Source organism: Centropristis striata, chromosome 4 (assembly GCF_030273125.1).
Source record: "Centropristis striata isolate RG_2023a ecotype Rhode Island chromosome 4, C.striata_1.0, whole genome shotgun sequence".
NCBI classification, from domain to species: domain Eukaryota; kingdom Metazoa; phylum Chordata; class Actinopteri; order Perciformes; family Serranidae; genus Centropristis; species Centropristis striata.
This window is the reverse complement of record NC_081520.1, coordinates 17,343,761-17,361,829: the sequence shown is the minus strand read 5'-3', so window position 1 is coordinate 17,361,829 and position 18,069 is coordinate 17,343,761. Positions and strand designations below refer to the sequence as shown.

Below are 18,069 nucleotides of genomic sequence, written 5' to 3'. Positions count from 1 at the left end.
CATGCAGAATAAGGCATTAATAACTACTGAATAATGACTAATTAAGAGCCAATATGTTACTTATTTGCATGCTAATGAGCAACTAATTCAGGGATGGACAACTGGAGGCCCGGGGGCCACATACGGCCCGCACCCTCACTTGAAGTGGCCCTCAGTACAACTACATGCATTTGAGCATGAAATCTTGAAAGTGCAGTGTAAAAATGCACAAAATTACTTCTTGCAATTAATGTTGGTCTGCTGTTCTTGCACTGAAAAAAAAGAAACCACAGTAAGTTGTTATTTTTTATTTGCTTCAAACCTTTTGTAGTCCTATTTATACTGCTATACATGCATGCAAAAAGATAAGTTACTGCACTGTAAACATATTTAAAATTGCTCCAGCATTTAAGCTGCCCATCCTTGAACTAATTCATGTCGAATATGTGTTCCCTAATATAAAGTGTTACCGAAAAGTTATATAAAGTACTATGAATTGTTTGCCTCCATACTATCCCCCTAAAATACAAAAGATATAATAGCACAAGTAAATGACAGCATGTTCAACTTAGTGACATTAGATAGAAATCAAAGCCGACACACACATCCACACAACAGGATGAGATTTCTGGTCCAATCCACCTGCAGCAGGTCTTCGTCCCTGCAGCAGATCTTCGTCCCTTCGTCCCTGCAGCAGGTCTTCGTCCCTGCAGCAGGTCTTCGTCCCTTCGTCCCTGCAGCGGGTCTTTGTCCCTTCGTTCCTGCAGCAGGTCTTCGTCCCTTCAGCAGGTCTTCGTCCCTTCGTCCCTGCAGCAGGTCTTCAACCTTGCAGCGGGTCTTCGTCCCTGCAACGGGTCTTTGTCCCTTCGTCCCTTCGTCCCTGCAGCAGGTCTTCCTCCCTGCAGCTAGTCTTCGTCCCTGCAGCGGTTCTTCGTCCCTTCGTCCCTGCAGCAGGTCTTCCTCCCTGCAGCTAGTCTTCGTCCCTGCAGCGGTTCTTCGTCCCTTCGTCCCTGCAGCAGGTCTTCATCCCTGCAGCAGGTCTTCGTCCCTGCAGCAGGTCTTCCTCCCTGCAGCAGATCTTCGTCCCTACGTCCCTGCAGCGGGTCTTCGTCCCTGCAGCAGATTTTCGTCCCTTCGTCCCTGCAGCTGGTCTTCGTCCCTGCAGCTGGTCTTCGTCCCTGCAGCGGGTCATCAGACGGCGAGCGGCTGAAATGATTTTAACGGGCCGCGGTAATCAAGTGGAGCTGGGCCAATGACACACCCACATGGCTCCCACTCTCACATTTGCTCTATTTTTAACTCTCAATTCAATAAGCACTGGAGTCATCAAAAATGCTTTTTGACTGCCGTCCCAAAGAAAACGCAACGTGGAAAGTAGGGCAGAAATTGCTACAGCTTTTTTGGCTGAGGCACTGAGGCAGTGTCATAAGTTGGCAATCTGCAGTTGAAAAAACACTATTCCAGACTCTCACATCATATAAAACATGGCGTGACGTGATTTTTAGCCAAGTGGATTATCTAAGAAGGAGTTTTCAGCCAATAGCAAAGTTACACAACTCCACACTGGATGAAGCTTTTATCTTGGTTGGTGTTTGAACATATGCAGTGTTCTTTTTGTTGTTGTTGTTGTTGTTGTAGTTTTGAATGAATATAACCAGGGTGGTTTTGCTAAAAACAAAAAAAAAACTGATTTTTTAGGGTCCTTCTTACAGTTACTTAGTCTGGCACTGCATAAATTAATTCTCAATTGCGTTTTTGTCTGGAACTTCTCAGTTAATTTTTGATTTGTGGAGACAAAAATGCTTCTGAATAGACCCTCAACCAAGGTTATAATAGTTTTGGATTTTTCACTAGTTTTAGTTTTAATTTTGTTGTCAATTTTTGTTTTCAAATTCAGTTAATTTAAATGAGTTTTTAGAGTGAATTTGCTAGTTTTCATTAGGTTTTATTTTTTGGAAAATGCTTAGTTTTAGTTTAGTTTTTATTAGTTTTAGTGTTAGTTTAGCATAGTCGGTGACTTGAACAACCGATCTCCTCATCACAAGCTGTATCTAAATTTAGAGGCCACGGCTGCTCTAACTGTTATCAACTCTTATCAAATCCTAAAATCCTATTTCTTTAAAACAAGCCAAATCATCTGGGAGGAGATTATGTAACTGATTTATTATCCAATCTGTCTCAAGAATGTACTTAATTTGATACCAGAGCAGCTAGCTTAAATTTCAAGTATCCTGCTATAGTTGTATAAGTGAGGCTGAGTTGAACAGGGTGTCAATGGAAAGAGCATGTGTTGAGCTGCTAGCTGGACTGTGAAGGCTTGTGGTCTAGACATCAGTTCTCAGTCCAGTCGCCTAAACCTGCTGTCAGCCTCATAAAACACCTCCTCAGCTGCCCAAAGTAACTACACCACTGCCAGATATCCACAAAGGCTTTTCTTCAGTGGACCACTGTGGTCATGAAGGTAATGAGGTGAACACCGCTTTCCAGGCAGCTGGATTATTGGACATTATGCTGCTATAAAACCAACTGTAATATGTTGGTGTGGTGATTAGGGCTGGGCAATAAGGCTTAAAAATAATATCTGGATATTTTTATCTTATGTTGTGATGTACAGTATATAACCGGTCCCTCAGTCCAACCTCTTCTGCATACAAATAAGACTTTATACCTTCAAATTACTTGCAAATTATAAGACGAAATTAATAGGGCTGTTTCCACTACCGCCCAATACTCAGAATGAGGCGGCTCTCACTCGCTGAAACGCCCCTAATTTGAATACGAGCCATCCGGAGGGGTCTTTTGTCTGGACTTTTTTTGTCCCTGTAGAAGAGCAGGACCGTTTTTCTCGTTATTGATTGGATAGAAAACTAAGCAGGATGTGACGTAGTACTCGACGCCACAACAACACGCACCATTTATACAAGCCGGCGAAGAACATATTTGAGGCACCGCCACCTTTGAAATCAAGTGTTTTTATGGCATATGTAGCTCCACATGATAGTCACCCTCTGGGATCTTCCTCTATTTTGAAGAGTAATTTAGTTCTTCTACAGCTCAGAACAATAAAAGCAAACAAGCAAAATCCATATTTATGTACATAACAAAGTCAACGATTGTTCAAACCATTGAGTTTCACTCAAGCATTCACATTATAAACATACTGGGAAGATCGAGGTGTTCCATCTCTGCTCCTGTGTGGCAGCTGTGACATTCATGGATCAAAGTTGATTTCCACACTTGCCTGTGACTGCCAGCCTCTCCTTGGACAGCTGCTCCTCCAGCTTGTTTCTCTGCTATTGGTTCAATTTGTTCAGCAATGAATCGGTGCCTGGTGAACTTCTATGGATCAGTGGTTACATTCTTTATTCTGCTGTTTTTCAGCTCAACACCGTATTTGATTCCAGCGCGAGGTGAAGCCAGAGGGAAATCAAGCGTCTCTTATGCTGCCTCATATACCAGCAGGTTGGAGCAATAAGCACCAGAGTAGCATGATGAATTGTGCTCAGTATGAATCTCACTGTGACATAATGTATTGATTTCTCCATGACTGAGCACATTTTGGTGTCTCTGCATGGCAGGTGGTGCTCATGGACCTTGAGGCTAACAGAGTGATTGCTGCAGTGGTCAGTCTTCATCATAAAGGCAGTAGGGACATCATGTTGTCATCACTCTACACCAGTTTTAAGACCCTGATAAAGTGATGGGGCAGCTGGGCTCCATCCTCATTGACACCAGTGTCGATCAAATAAATTCCCTCTGGGTATAGTGTTTGGTCAGGAGGGATATTATGGGCTGTTTGGCCTCTGAGCTTCATTTTAGCCAACAGAAGAAGAAATACACATGACCTTGACAAGGAAGAAAAATCTTTGTGCTCTGTACTATTAATCTGGCCAAAACATCTGAGGATGACGGTCACGCTGCGGTACAAAGTAGGTGCACTGCAAAAAAGGGGTGTCTAAAAACAAGATAAAAACACTAAATCTGAGGGCTTAGAACAGGGGTCGCAAACTCAAATTACCCGAGGGCCGCTGGAGGCAGTATCAAAATGACCAAAAAAAGACACAAAATTAACAAAAAAGACACACAATTATTTTTTTTAAAAAGACACGAAATGACCCCAAAAAGACACAGAATGACCAAAAAAGACAGAATTACCAAAAAAGACACAAAATTACAAAAAAAGACACAAAATTATTTTAAAAAGACCAAAAATGACCAAGAGAAGACACAAAATTACCAAAAAAAAGTAATTAAAGGGACCTTCCACACACAACACAATAAAGTGTTCAACATGCTTATTTCTAGATTTAATAATCTTAATTTAAAAAATCTTGTCAAGTGAAATTATCTGTCCATGCAGCAAGATCATTTCCCAACACCTTTCTGCAGTGTAGAAAGAAAAATCTTTATGCTCAGTACTATTAATCTGGCCAACACTTCTGAGATGACGGTAGGTAGGGACCTGAAGGGACCATGTTGCCTTCAGGATATGTGGGAACTGGGAATTTCATGACTCAGCCTTTCCTACACCCGAAAAATAATGTGATTAGTGTCGGGACGAAATGGATTGTGGTGCATGCTTTCAAAGCACAGAAGTCGTCAGTCAAAGTATAAACACAATCAATGATGTCACGTAAGACGGCTTAACATTATTTCAGTTGGACATTTCTATTTGTACACCTGTCTGAGCAGCATGAGTCAGCTCTGGAAATGAGAAAAAGAGGGCCAGATGTGGATTAAAACTTTAAAATCTGAATTTTTTTTTTGTTTCCCACATGAATAAATCAAACATTTGCCCTCCGGTAATCTCCACAGTGATTCATCTGTTTTACACTGAAAATTTCCAATCAACGCTCACTGACAGACAACAAAGAAACAAACGTGCAGGGGTGTGTTAACCCTTTATCAGGCAAAGAACTATATTTGGTAACTTCAGGTAATATTTTGAGAAAGAAAAGTTGCAAATTTACTAGATTAAAGTGGCAAATCTACAAGAAAAAAAGTCGCAGATTTAAGAGATTTAAAGTGGCAAATCTGTGTGAAAAAAGTTGCAGATTTACTAGAAAAAAGTGGGAAAAAAGCAACTTTTTTCTCCCAGATTCACCACTTTAAATCTCATAAATCTGCACATTTTTTTCTCGTAGATTTAACTTTAACCACTTTAATCTCGTAAACTTTTTTCTCAAAATATTATTTTCATATGTTTTTTTTTACACATTCTGGCTGTATGTAATATCCTCCAATATTCTCTAGGGTTGAAGTTTGGAATTTGCAAGTATTTCAATGAGTGCCCTATTAAGGGTTAAGAGGGCTGTGAGAGTTAATAAAGTGAAGTAACAATGTTTAATGAACATATCTCTTGGCTGTTACTTCACAGCAACAAGCATCTGCACAGCTACATCCAAACAGATGCTTGTTAACTTTGTGCTCGGCACATATGTTGTTAATACACAAAAGCCTGGCCTGCATACTGAGCACTGAGCACAAGTTTCATTTTCTATTCAATTGCAAATGTTTCAACAATGACTCACTGAATCTGAATTCAAACCAAGCGTATAAAAACAAAGACACTTGCTCAAAACATCTTATAGAGCAACCTTTTTTCACTGATGTACCCCCTGTGAAATATTTTGGTAATGCTTTACAATAACCATCATTTATAAACCATATAAAGACCATTTAGAATGGTAAATACATAATTTATTAATGTTTAACTAACTACATCATTTATAAATGACAAATAGATGGTATATAAATGTAAGTTTATAGTTACTTTACCATTAACAAACAATTAAATTATAATTAATAGTTTATTAATAGTTTTAGTTGCACTCATCATAACATTTTTAACACCATATTAAGTATGTTAATGATTTTTGGGATCATAGTAAAGATCTGTGTAAAAATCTCACGTACCCCCATTCGAGAACCACTGTTATAGAGTAGGGCATGCCCTGCTTAGCCTGCTGCCCCCGCGACCCGGGCCCGGATAAGTGGACGAGAATGGATGGACTGGATGTTATCGAGTATTTGTTTGAAAATAAACAATTGCATTTTCTATTTTCATAGCGAGGGACTGACAACGACCTAGAATACCCTCTGCTGCTCTGATATCCATAAATATTGGATGGCTAGTTTTGCAGAGCGAGGTCATGCATATTTCATCCGCGCCACTTCTGAACTGGCGACCACCTGACGACGGTCCCACCAGCGCCCAAATCAATAAATCAGCAGGTGTACTGGGACTCTGCTGGCCGTACTGTACATCCTGACGAGAAAAGCTAAAATTCTTCCTGACAGACAGGATTACATTACTCACTACACACACACACACACACTCACAGACTGTATGTCTAGGACACACACACACACACTTCTAAGTCTAAGTTTTTGTGCATGAAGTTAGCTGAGGAACTTTGTCTCACCTCCCTCATACTCTGCCTGACAGTTCCCAGAGTTCTCCTTCATGCTCTCTTCCTCGTTGATGATGATGTTCTCTATGTCCTTCATGGTCAGGTGGTCGCGGAAGGCGTAGAACAGGATGTGTTTCAGCTCCTCCAGGGTGATTCTCTGCATGTCGAACTGCAGGAGGACAGAGATGAGAGGAGGAGATTTTCAAAAAGGAGAGAGAGAGAGGGACCATTTCCTTTCACATAAATAAACTGTGTGTACTTCTATATCAGGGATGGGCAACTTAATTGATGCAGGGGGCCACAATTTTTCATGGACAATACCACAAGGCCACATATAGGAGCGTGCACTTAACCCTTTATAGGGCACTCCTGAAATTGAAAATGTCAACCCTGAAGTGTTATTAACACTTTTAGTGTTAAAGACTTTTTGCAAAATGTTTCATTTTTATATTGCAAATAATAATTTTATAATAAATATAATTTGCATCCATCACCACTTTATCTTTTACCTTTAAACTATTTATCTTTTTAGACTACTTATTACATATGCGTAATGTAAGTGAGGAGACCTTTTATAGATGTCTGCTCAAGTTACCAAATGTGGTTCTTTGCCTGATGAAGTGTTAACCAGATATGATGAAACTATAATTTTAAATATGTTTACAGTGCTGTAACTTAACATATTTCATGCTCAAATGCATGCAGAACAGTATACATAGGAATACAAAAGGTTTGAAGCAAATACAAAATAACCACTTACTGTGATTTCTTTTTTTTTTAAGTGCAACAACAGCAGACCAACATTAATTGTAAGAAGTAATTTTGTGCATTTTTACACTGCACTTTTAAGATTTCATGCTCAAATGCATGTAGTTGTACTGAGGGCCACTTCAAGTGAGGGTGCGGGCCGTGTGAGGGTGCGGGCCGTATGCGGCCCCCGGGCCTCCAGTTGCCCATCCCTGTTCTAGAGCATGCCTGGTGGGAAAGCAATCTAAGCAAAAAAGTACTCATGTGACACAGTCTGCAATAGAGGTCGACCGATATATTGCCCGGCCGATATATCGGGCAGATATTTGCGTTTTTTACTTGTATCGGCATCGGCCGATACGTGCGTGTGTTCGCCGATCAATGAGCCCATTTCACTGAGCCAACAGCAGGCAAGGCTCGGTGCAACTTCTGCATTCTCTGGTGAGCGGCTACAGCAGGAAAACTCTTGTCAAATCTTAAGGGTTGCTGAAAAAAAAGAAGGTCCCGTCTCCGTGGCTATTCCACAGATTTTGAGTTAAGCGAATCCGTGGCTATTGAACAGATTTCTGTGAGACCATGTTGAATATTTAAGTTGAAACAACAAGTTGAGTTTTACAGTGGAGGCAGTGTATTCTGAAAAGGAACTTCGATGTGCTCTTTGATTCATTTTCTCACTCAAGAGAGGTAGTAATCCACTACAAAGACATTATGAGCACTGAGAACCTGATATCTCCATCCATCCCTCAGCTAACGACCCTCAACAAAGCAACAAAGCGGCTACAAGTCAGAGCACTCTGACATTGAACCCAGCGGGTGGTTGGATCTTTTCTGTGCTCGGCTCTCTCAGTCCTTAGTGCCAGCTACAGTCGCTGCCTCCTGCCCAGTGCATGCTGGGATGGCTCTACCCCCTGTGACCCTGAACAGAATGAACTGTACAGAGGATGGATGGAGACCCACAACAATGTCTGAGTGGGAGCAGTGGAGCCTGTAAGGCTCACAGCAGAGGAGTGAGCTGTATTTGTATTTATTAAAAAAACAAAAGAGTTAAAATAACATTTCCAGTAAAGGTTAGTGAGGAGTTCTGGAAAACAAAATTACTTTAAGAGTGAGTAAAAGGGTAACACTTTATATTAGGGAACACATATTCATAATTAACAAAGCCCTGTGTCCTCTGAGTTTTCTCTCTGTGTCAGGGCGTATTTAACTGTTCTATAAACCAGAATTGTAACAGCTCACAGTTCTATGTATATTGCACATTTTTCATACACGCACACGCTGCTAGCTTTACTTTTAACTTTAACCCTTTATCAGGCGAAGAACCGTATTTGGTAACTTCAGTGGATATCCAAAATAAAAAATAAAAATATTTCGAGAAAAAAGTTGCAAATTTACTAGATTAAAGTGGTAGATCTACAAGAAAAAAAGTGGCAGATTTAAGAGATTTAAAGTGGCAAATCTGCGTGGAAAAAAGTCACAGATTTCCGAGTAAGAAGTGGGGAAAAAACAACTTTTTTCTTGACGATTCACCACTTTAAATCTCGTAAATCTGCTACTTTTTTTCTTGTATCTCTTAAATCTCTTAAATTTGCAACTTTTTTCGCGACCCCATTTTGATATCCACTGAAGTTACCAAATATAGTTCTTCGTCTGATAAAGGGTTAAAAGGATTCAAATCATACTGTTTATATTCTGCTTCCAAACGCCTCTAATATCTGACAAAAGTAATTTCTGGTTTGAACCACCGTTACACAATCAGGAGGTCAGAATGGGGCCTTTTACTAAAGCAGAAGACTTTACATTAAAAGTAACAATAGAATATACCACTTGTAACATAAAATATACTACACCTTCTTGTTTAATATCTCCATCATTCTGAAAAGATATCTGTCACACTTACATCTTTAGACAAGGGACAGAGACATTAGCTAATTCTGTTTTTGTCATTGCAAAACCAGCATGGAAGGCAAATAATGATTTTAAATCAACTAGTTATCTGGTGTGTACAGAAAAGAACATTTTATCAATAGCCCTGATAAAACGAGCCTATTGAGTCAGTAAATATGAAAGGGTATGTTGATGCAAACATTCAGAGGAATTCAGTCCTTTCAGCAGCTCTGAGCTTTGTGCTGATATTTAATTCATTCTCAGTCAGGTTTGTGTCACATTCACTCATTTCCTGCCACTGAAGCCTTTTATTTTGGTTTGGCTTGATTGTATTGCTGTTTTTAAGCAGCTTATAGAGGGAAAATTAAATCACTTTTCTTTTTTTTGATACTGCTGTCAAGCGTTAGTGCTGCGTTCAATGAGAGGATGTGATCAAAGGCCAGCGAGGTCTTCCTCATGTCAAGCTAGAAGCTAAAAGTTTCTCTGAACTTCTGAAAACTTTGCTGTTGCTCTCATTAAGACCTCCATTAAAACCTCCGTTTTACACGTTGTTGTGTATGTATCGTGTGTAGATTAAATTGTGTAAACTGGACATTAAATCAATCACGTTCAGGCTGTAACTCCAACACATTCAATTTAATCAATGCATGAACTTTGTGCAACACTCTGATTAAAGTGAATGCATTAGAGACGTCCGTACCGGGATGTTCATGGTACACATTTAATAGAACATGCCTGATGATTGATGCATTTGGGCTTAATGCATTATTTATTGTAAGTTGTTGGCAGAGGTTTTGGTGCTGTATAGCTGAGGGAGTTTTTAATTTCTGTTGTTTTAATGAAGCTTGCAGACTAGTGCACTGTAAATCCCAATGTTTCTTGTTTGTAATCATAACTAATGTTTCCTTTTCAATACAACAACGATCTGTGCAAAAAAGTAATTTTAGCTTAAAATATTGAGTCAAATAGCAAGATCAACTTGAGTTAACTCTGTTGTTTTTGCATGTTTTTGTCTTGACGTAAAATTCTTTCGCAGCATCAACACTCAAATATATGTATTTTTTAAACATATATTTATTGGTTTTTGTGTTAATATAACAACATCCAACAACCAAAACGGTAACACTTTACAATAACCATCATTTATAGATGATAAATAGACCATTTATAAATGGTAAACAGATATTATTAATGTTTAATCATCATTTATAAACCGTATATAGGCCATTTAGAATGGTAAATAGAAAATGTATTAATGTTGAACTATAATTTATTTTTTTAATAGATGGTATATTAATGTAAATTGATAGTTACTTTACCATAAACAAACAATTACATTATAATTATTAGTTTATTAATAGTTTTGCACTCATTATAACATTTTTAACACAATATTAAGTATGTAAATGATTTCAAAATGATTCTTATACCTTTAAGAAATTGTTTGAAAACATTTAAAGATTAAAATATGTATATAATTTTGTAAATGGTTAATAATCGGTTTATAAACCATCTATGAACATCACTTAGATGGTTATTGTAAAGTGTTACCACCAAAACTTCACAAACATATGGCAGCAATGAAAACAAAAAGTTAATGACCGTCATATCCCGTGGCTATTCCATGGATATTTTTTCCTATTGGTTTGTTCCAAGTCACGTGACTTTCAAGGTCCCGGCGGTCAGAACAAAAAACATGGCGGACAGTTCTCTCATTTTTAGTGAAAAAATCAATATTTTGACTTAGTTTCTGCATAAAAATGGATTTTTATTACATTTCTAGCGAGAAATATATGTTTTATTTTCTAAATATTCACTCGGTGAATGTACATAATCACTTTGTATATTGGAATAGCCACGGGATATGACTGTCATTAATTTGCATTGTAGCGAAATCCGTGTCAGTTTCACAGGAATTTGAGTGATTCCGTGGCTATTCCACGGATTTTGAGTTAAGCGAATCCGTGGCTATTTCACGGATTCCTATGAGACCATGTTGAATATTTAAGTTGAAACAACAAGTTGAGTTTTACAGTGGAGGCAGTGTATTCTGAAAAGGAACTTCGATGTGCTCTTTGATTCATTTTCTCACTCAAGAGAGGTAGTAATCCACTACAAAGACATTATGAGCACTGAGAACCTGATATCTCCATCCATCCCTCAGCTAACGACCCTCAACAAAGCAACAAAGCGGCTACAAGTCAGAGCACTCTGACATTGAACCCAGCGGGTGGTTGGATCTTTTCTGTGCTCGGCTCTCTCAGTCCTTAGTGCCAGCTACAGTCGCTGCCTCCTGCCCAGTGCATGCTGGGATGGCTCTACCCCCTGTGACCCTGAACAGAATGAACTGTACAGAGGATGGATGGAGACCCACAACAATGTCTGAGTGGGAGCAGTGGAGCCTGTAAGGCTCACAGCAGAGGAGTGAGCTGAATTAGAGTTTATTAAAAAAAAACAAAAGAGTTTAAATAATTATACGCAACCATTTTTAATTAGAATTGTGTAGCACGTTCATACTGTGTGCAAGGTGCTACTGTTATTCTGATGACGATATTTAACATTTCCAGTAAAGGTTAGTGAGGAGTTCTGGAAAAACAAAATTACTTTAAGAGTGAGTAAAAGGGTAACACTTTATATTAGGGAACACATATCCATTAATTAGTTGCTTATTAGCATACAAATACGTAACATATTGGCTCTTAATTAATCATTATTAAGTAGTTATTAATGCCTTATTCTGCATGACCTTATTATACAAACAGTAAGACATTAACTAAGAGTTTTCCCTCAATAACCTCAGAATTATTGATTATTAGTAGTAAGTAAGGAAGTTGTTGTATATGAGTTACAAATAGGTCAAATAGGCAATAATTCTGAGGTTATTGAGGGAAAACTCTTCGTTAATGTCTTATTGGTTGTATAATAAGGTCATGCAGAATAAGGCATTAATAACTACTTAATAATGACTAATTAAGTAACGAATATGTTACTTATATGCATGCTAATAAGCAACTAATTAATGTTGAATATGTGTTCCCTATTTTAAAGTGTTACCAAAAACAGTTACCAATGTGTCACATACCATCAAGATCAAATATGACAGACTTATAACTCACAGCACTTATATGGATATGAACTCATTTTATGGTTATTGACAGTTAGTAGTGCATTTGGAAGAAGTTTATTTTGGGGTGTAAAAACAGAAAGTCTTCAGTTGATGCAGCACAGATTGAAATGGATGTTCCGGCTTTGATGCAAGCATATCCTTTTTTTTTTTTTTTAACTCTTTTTTATTGGTTTTTCATTTTCATAAGCACAAACGTTAGAAAAAAACAAAAAAAATACAATTCAGATAACAAAGCACAAAACAAAACAAAATAAGTCCCACCCCAAACTAACAGTGAGCGATGTGCTATATATTTTTATTTATACAATAAATAAGTAAGTAAATAAAAAGACGACAGGAGACAGGTCAACGAAGAGCACATACATAAAATAAATGAAAGGACAGACAGTCCTCATCTTCCAGGGACAGATGAAAAGTTATAGCTTCTGTAAAAAGGAATGTTATGGTTCCCAGATCCTCCTGAACTTGTCAGATTTGTGTTTAAAGTCACGAGTCAACTTCTCGAGAGGAATAAGAGCAGACATCTATGAGGGGCCGTACAAGCCATAATTCATTCTGGTCCTCTCACACACATACATTCTCCTTACACATACATATATTTTCACTCTCACACACATACATTCTCCTTTCACATACATATATTTTCACTCTCACACACATACATTCTCCTCTCACACACATACATTCTCCTTACACATACATATATTTTCACTCTCACACACATACATACATTCTCCTTTCATATACATATATTTTCACTCTCACACACATATATTCTCCTTACACATACATATATTTTCTCTCACACATACATACATTTTCCTTTTACATACGTATATTACTTATAATATGAAAATGTATAAATATGAGAGTGAAAATATATGTATGTGTGAGTGAAAATATATGTATGTGAAAGGAAAATGTATGTATGTGTGTGAGAGTGAAAATATATGTATGTGAAAGGAGAATGTATGTATGTGTGTGAGAGTGAAAATATATGTATGTGTAAGGAGAATATATGTGTGTGAGAGTGAAAATATATGTATATGAAAGGAGAATGTATGTATGTGTGTGAGAGTGAAAATATATGTATGTGTAAGGAGAATGTATGTGTGTGAGAGGAGAATGTATGTGTGTGAGAGTGAAAATATATGTATGTGAAAGGAGAATGTATGTGTGTGAGAGTGAAAATATATGTATGTGAAAGGAGAATGTATGTGTGTGAGAGTGAAAATATATGTATGTGTAAGGAGAATGTATGTGTGTGAGAGGACCAGAATGAATTATGGCTTGTACGGCCCCTCATAGACATCTGTGATATCCACATGTCGGAAGCATATCCTTAAGATATTTACATATCCACAAAGACCAGGAGAATATAAGTGAAAACCTCTCAAATGCTATCAATTCCTCATGGTAAAAATCCACTTTTCATCATAATTTTGATCTCCAGAATGTGTAATGTATGCAGGACTGATGATTATGATGATGAGCGATGCTGATCCACGGAGAGAGAAGGATAACATTCAGTGGACGTCCTGGCAAGCCCTCTGGCTAGATAATTACATAAATCACTGCATAAATCACACTTGGACATAAATCACACTTAGCATCAATACCATTTGTTATCTCCCAGTGTGAACGAGTTAACACACACACCGATCACGCCTCAAATATTAATCAGCTGCCATAAAGATTCATTAACAAAGCTAATTAAAAGTTGGGGGTCAATGTTTCGTCTTCGGTTTGCTGGATCGTTAATCAAGGGAGAAAGTAAATGTAAATGCTGGCAAGACAAAGGTAAAGTAAAAGGGACATAATAATAGAGTCATTAATCACATACAGTATGCTTTAGTGGAATTATTATTCCATATGCTGACTCTATAATAAATATACATATGTAAACATTAAATGGAGCGTGCACCAGATTATTGTATGTTGTAATATTACTGCAACTGCTGGTACAGAAAGAGAAAATATTGATATAACTACTAATGCTGATAATTCAACTCAATATTACTGTCACTGTTACTACATTCATTGTGTGTTTTACACATTTGTATTGGCTGTTTTTTCTATTTATAGTGAATAAAATTATATATTTGTATTTTTTCTCTGACAAGCTCTTTGGTAAAAATGTTATTACAACTCCAATTCAGAAAAATGTAATAAAAACAGAATGCATTGCCACACTGCAAAAAACATGAAGCTTACCAAGTATTGTCTTCGTATATCTAGCAATAGTATCTTAATTATACTGTTTTGAGTATAATTTACCCACTGACCATAGCTTTATGTGCTTATTTAATTATCTTATTGTTTAAAGACTTATTTTTAGGATTGACATTGTGAGCTTTTTCATGCTTTTCAAGCTATTCAACTGTTGAATATTGTGAGTTTTTACCTAAAATATTGGCTCCAATAGAGAGTTTTAGTTGCATGTAGTTTTAATGATATTTCAGAAGCATTTTCTATCCACCAAAATGTGCTTGTTTCAAGAATTGCTGGCTTATTTTTCATTTGTATATTTGGATTTATTTCAAGACATCATTGTTTTTTCCAGTGCCTAGATATTGATATATATATATTCATTTATCTAATATTGATATAAGAAAAATGTACTTACTAATAATATTAATTTTACTTGTTTCGAGCATGTATTTGCTTAATTCTCGTTATTTATATCTTATTTTTTGTCAGTTGGTTTTTGCAGTGTAAATACTTTGCGACTTACATTCTGTTGAATACAGTACAAGATCTCTAATGCACAGACTGTGAAAGTTTTGTATTTTGTAAATATATGCACTCATTCTGAATTGTATGCATTTTAATTTACGTTTTGCACAGCATCCCAACTTTTTTTGCATTGGGGGCAGAGGATGCAGTGACTGATGCAAAAACCTACAAAATACATTGATCTTTATTTCAGAGGAGTTGTACAATAAAGATTAAACATGCAGCAATAAATTAATCGGGCATAATACTGACAAGACTTTCATCACTGAGTTCTCTAATTCCCAAAGGTCTCAAAAACACACATCATAAAACTCAGAGATGACGGTGAAGTGTGATTGATGGTAGAATACTATCAGGAGACCTTCCTGTCCTTGACAGCAGCATTTAGAGTATTTAAACTTTATGAAGACATCACCGGGTTATATCACCAGATGTCTGACAGTGAGGGACTCAGTATTCAGGTGAAGGTGTTCTGATGGTAATGAGCTGCTGCACAACTTTTAGATGACAATCATCATCGTGTCCCCAAAGCTCAACATTCACACACTGTGAAAAATGTCTGTAGATTTTACGGTGAAAAACTGATAAACCATGACAGTAAAAGACGTGAAATGATAAATTAGTTAATTCAGTTTCAGTAACAATGAAACACCGTAAATGTATATATCAGCTAAAACAGGGTTGTTGTTCTTTGTACAGTTTAAAAAACAAACAAAAAAAAACATTAATCCACTTTAAAATACACCAGCAATATACTATATTCTATAATATATATATATATATATATATATATATATATATATATATATATATATATATATATATACTGTAATATTTAGATAGATTTTGGTAATTTTGTGTTATTTTTAGTCATTTTGTGTCTTTTTTTTATTTTTGTGTCTTTTTTCGTTATTTTGTGTCTTCTTCTGGGTTTTTTTTGGTCATTTTGTCTTCTCATTTTGTGTCTTTGTTGGTCATTTTGTGTCTTTTTTTGGTCATTTTGTGTCTTTTTTAGTTATTTTGTGTCTTTTTTTTGGTCATTTTGTGTCTGATAGATAAATAGATAGATAGATAGATAGATATGGATAGATAGCTGTGAGATGTCACACAGATAAGCAGGACTTATTCCTCCTCTTTCCTCCTCTCATCTCCCTCTGGAGAACAGAGAAACAATGAAACGCTAACACATCCTAAACACACTGATCCACCCAGAGCGACCCTGCAGCAGCTGCCACTTACACTTACAGCCAGCTCCTGTGTCACTCCTCCCCAGGAGACACAGGTCGGCTGCCTAATTGTGTTTACTCCACCTTCACACATCCTCGCTGCTCTGAACGACGCCATCGCTGGCGGCTATCAGGAGACAACCCAAGCTTCATTTGCCAGAGAAAAGAGGGACGAGCCGGAGGGGAGATTCATCCACCGAGCACTCCAGTGGCAGATAAGAGAAAGCCATTTTATTTTCTCTTTCCCACCGACTTTGTCCGAATATATTCACATTCAAGCACTGAGTGACCTTTATGGGAGAATATGGCGAAAGAGAAGAAAGATGCCTCCGGACCTGGAGCGACTCCAACTAAAAAGATCTTTGTAGGACAGCCAGAGTGGTGTGACCTACGGTGTTCTACTGAACCCTGTGCACAGAGAGGAAACCTTCAGCAGTCTGTCTTTGTCACACAATCTTCACAGAAGTTCAGTCTGAAGTGTAATCACATGCCTCAGGCACAGGGGTTTTTAATGGTGGCTGGGAAAGTTGGAAATGTCACAGACTGCTGTGGTTAAGACTCACAAGGAACCTTTTAGTGAAATGACACTGGATCCCAGGCAGAGAGATGGAAGTGATGATGGAGATTCACAAGGTTACTAACATTTCTCACATTAATGTGTATTGACAAAAGAGTTTCCACAGCAAAAACAAGATGCAGAAGACTCTGGCTGGCATCTATGTTATCTAAGACACCACTGGTCTGATTTTAATGAAACTGAATGTAATAAGTAATATTATTTTTCTCTTCTTCTGATAAACACACTGTAAAAAATGTTTGTAGAAATTACAGTAAAACACTGTCAAATTACATCAGAAATAGGGAGTAAAATTAAAAATTGTATATCACCATAGTAGACACTTTTAATTACTGTAAATCAAAGAATAGCACAAAACTTTAACTTTTACTGTCATGAACTGTAGGAAACACACCGTTTTACTGCAAAAAATATAACATTTTCATGTAATATAAGTGGAGAAATGCCATGCTGTGTGAATGAATGACACAATTACTCTAAAAATAACAGGAATATTCAGTCTAAATTACAGTTTTTGTTGATATTTACATTTAAATTTAGAGTAGAAAACTAACTCACTGTATTTTTTACAGTGAAGTTCTGGCAACAACAGCTGTTGGTATTTTACCGTAAACATAATATTTTTAACAGTGCAGAAAAAATATTCATCATGTGAAAGTGAATCCCTACATAGGGATCTTGGTGACATGACATCACAGAGGCTGCATTCATATTTTAACATCACTGATGAGTTGGCTGTAACAGTCAGAATACCACAATTTGATGTTTTACAACCACTAAACCACAAGTCCAAGTTTAGTAAGAGTTGGCAGAAATGATGGTTGGCCCACTTCAGCCCTAAAACATCTGACAAGTGATTCTTAATGATAGATTTTTATTGTCAAAGCTGACAAATGCCCAGTTTCGGTTACAATATGGCTTTAAATCTTTAAAAAATAATATTGCATTGGCATAACTTTACACCTTATTAACAGAATGCACCATGCAGATGTCACTATGGCACTAAATATACAGGGATACAAATGTCCATTGACAGATGGACTGTTTTTATTATAGCATCTGTATTTTATATTGTAGTTTTATACTGTATCCAGCACTCTGTCGATCTCTGTTTCTGAAAACTGTGGAAGCCTGAGATGTCCCCAGGAATCTCCAGTTTATAGAAGTAATATCTTAAAACACATCAATAACTTAAACAATCTCTTCACTGCAAAAAAATGTGTGTCTAAAAACAAGATAAAAACACTAAATCTGAGGGAAATGATCTTGCTGCATGGACAGATAATAATAATAAGCATGATGAACACTTAAAATAAGAAATTAACTCTTAAAACAAGATAAATTATCCAACACTTCTTAATCTAAAGTTTTTTTTTAATC

The 18,069-nt window shown here is 37.0% G+C and overlaps 1 protein-coding gene across 2 annotated transcripts in view; it reads right to left on the bottom strand.

The window, feature by feature from the left end:
• caln1 (calneuron 1) overlaps positions 1 to 18,069 on the bottom strand; it is a 114,014-nt gene that overhangs the window by 6,882 nt on the left and 89,063 nt on the right. For both annotated transcript variants that reach the window (XM_059331854.1, XM_059331853.1), the window contains exon 5: positions 6,405 to 6,561. In XM_059331854.1, the coding sequence (XP_059187837.1) occupies positions 6,405 to 6,561 (157 nt within the window). The remainder of the gene's footprint in view (positions 1 to 6,404; positions 6,562 to 18,069) is intronic.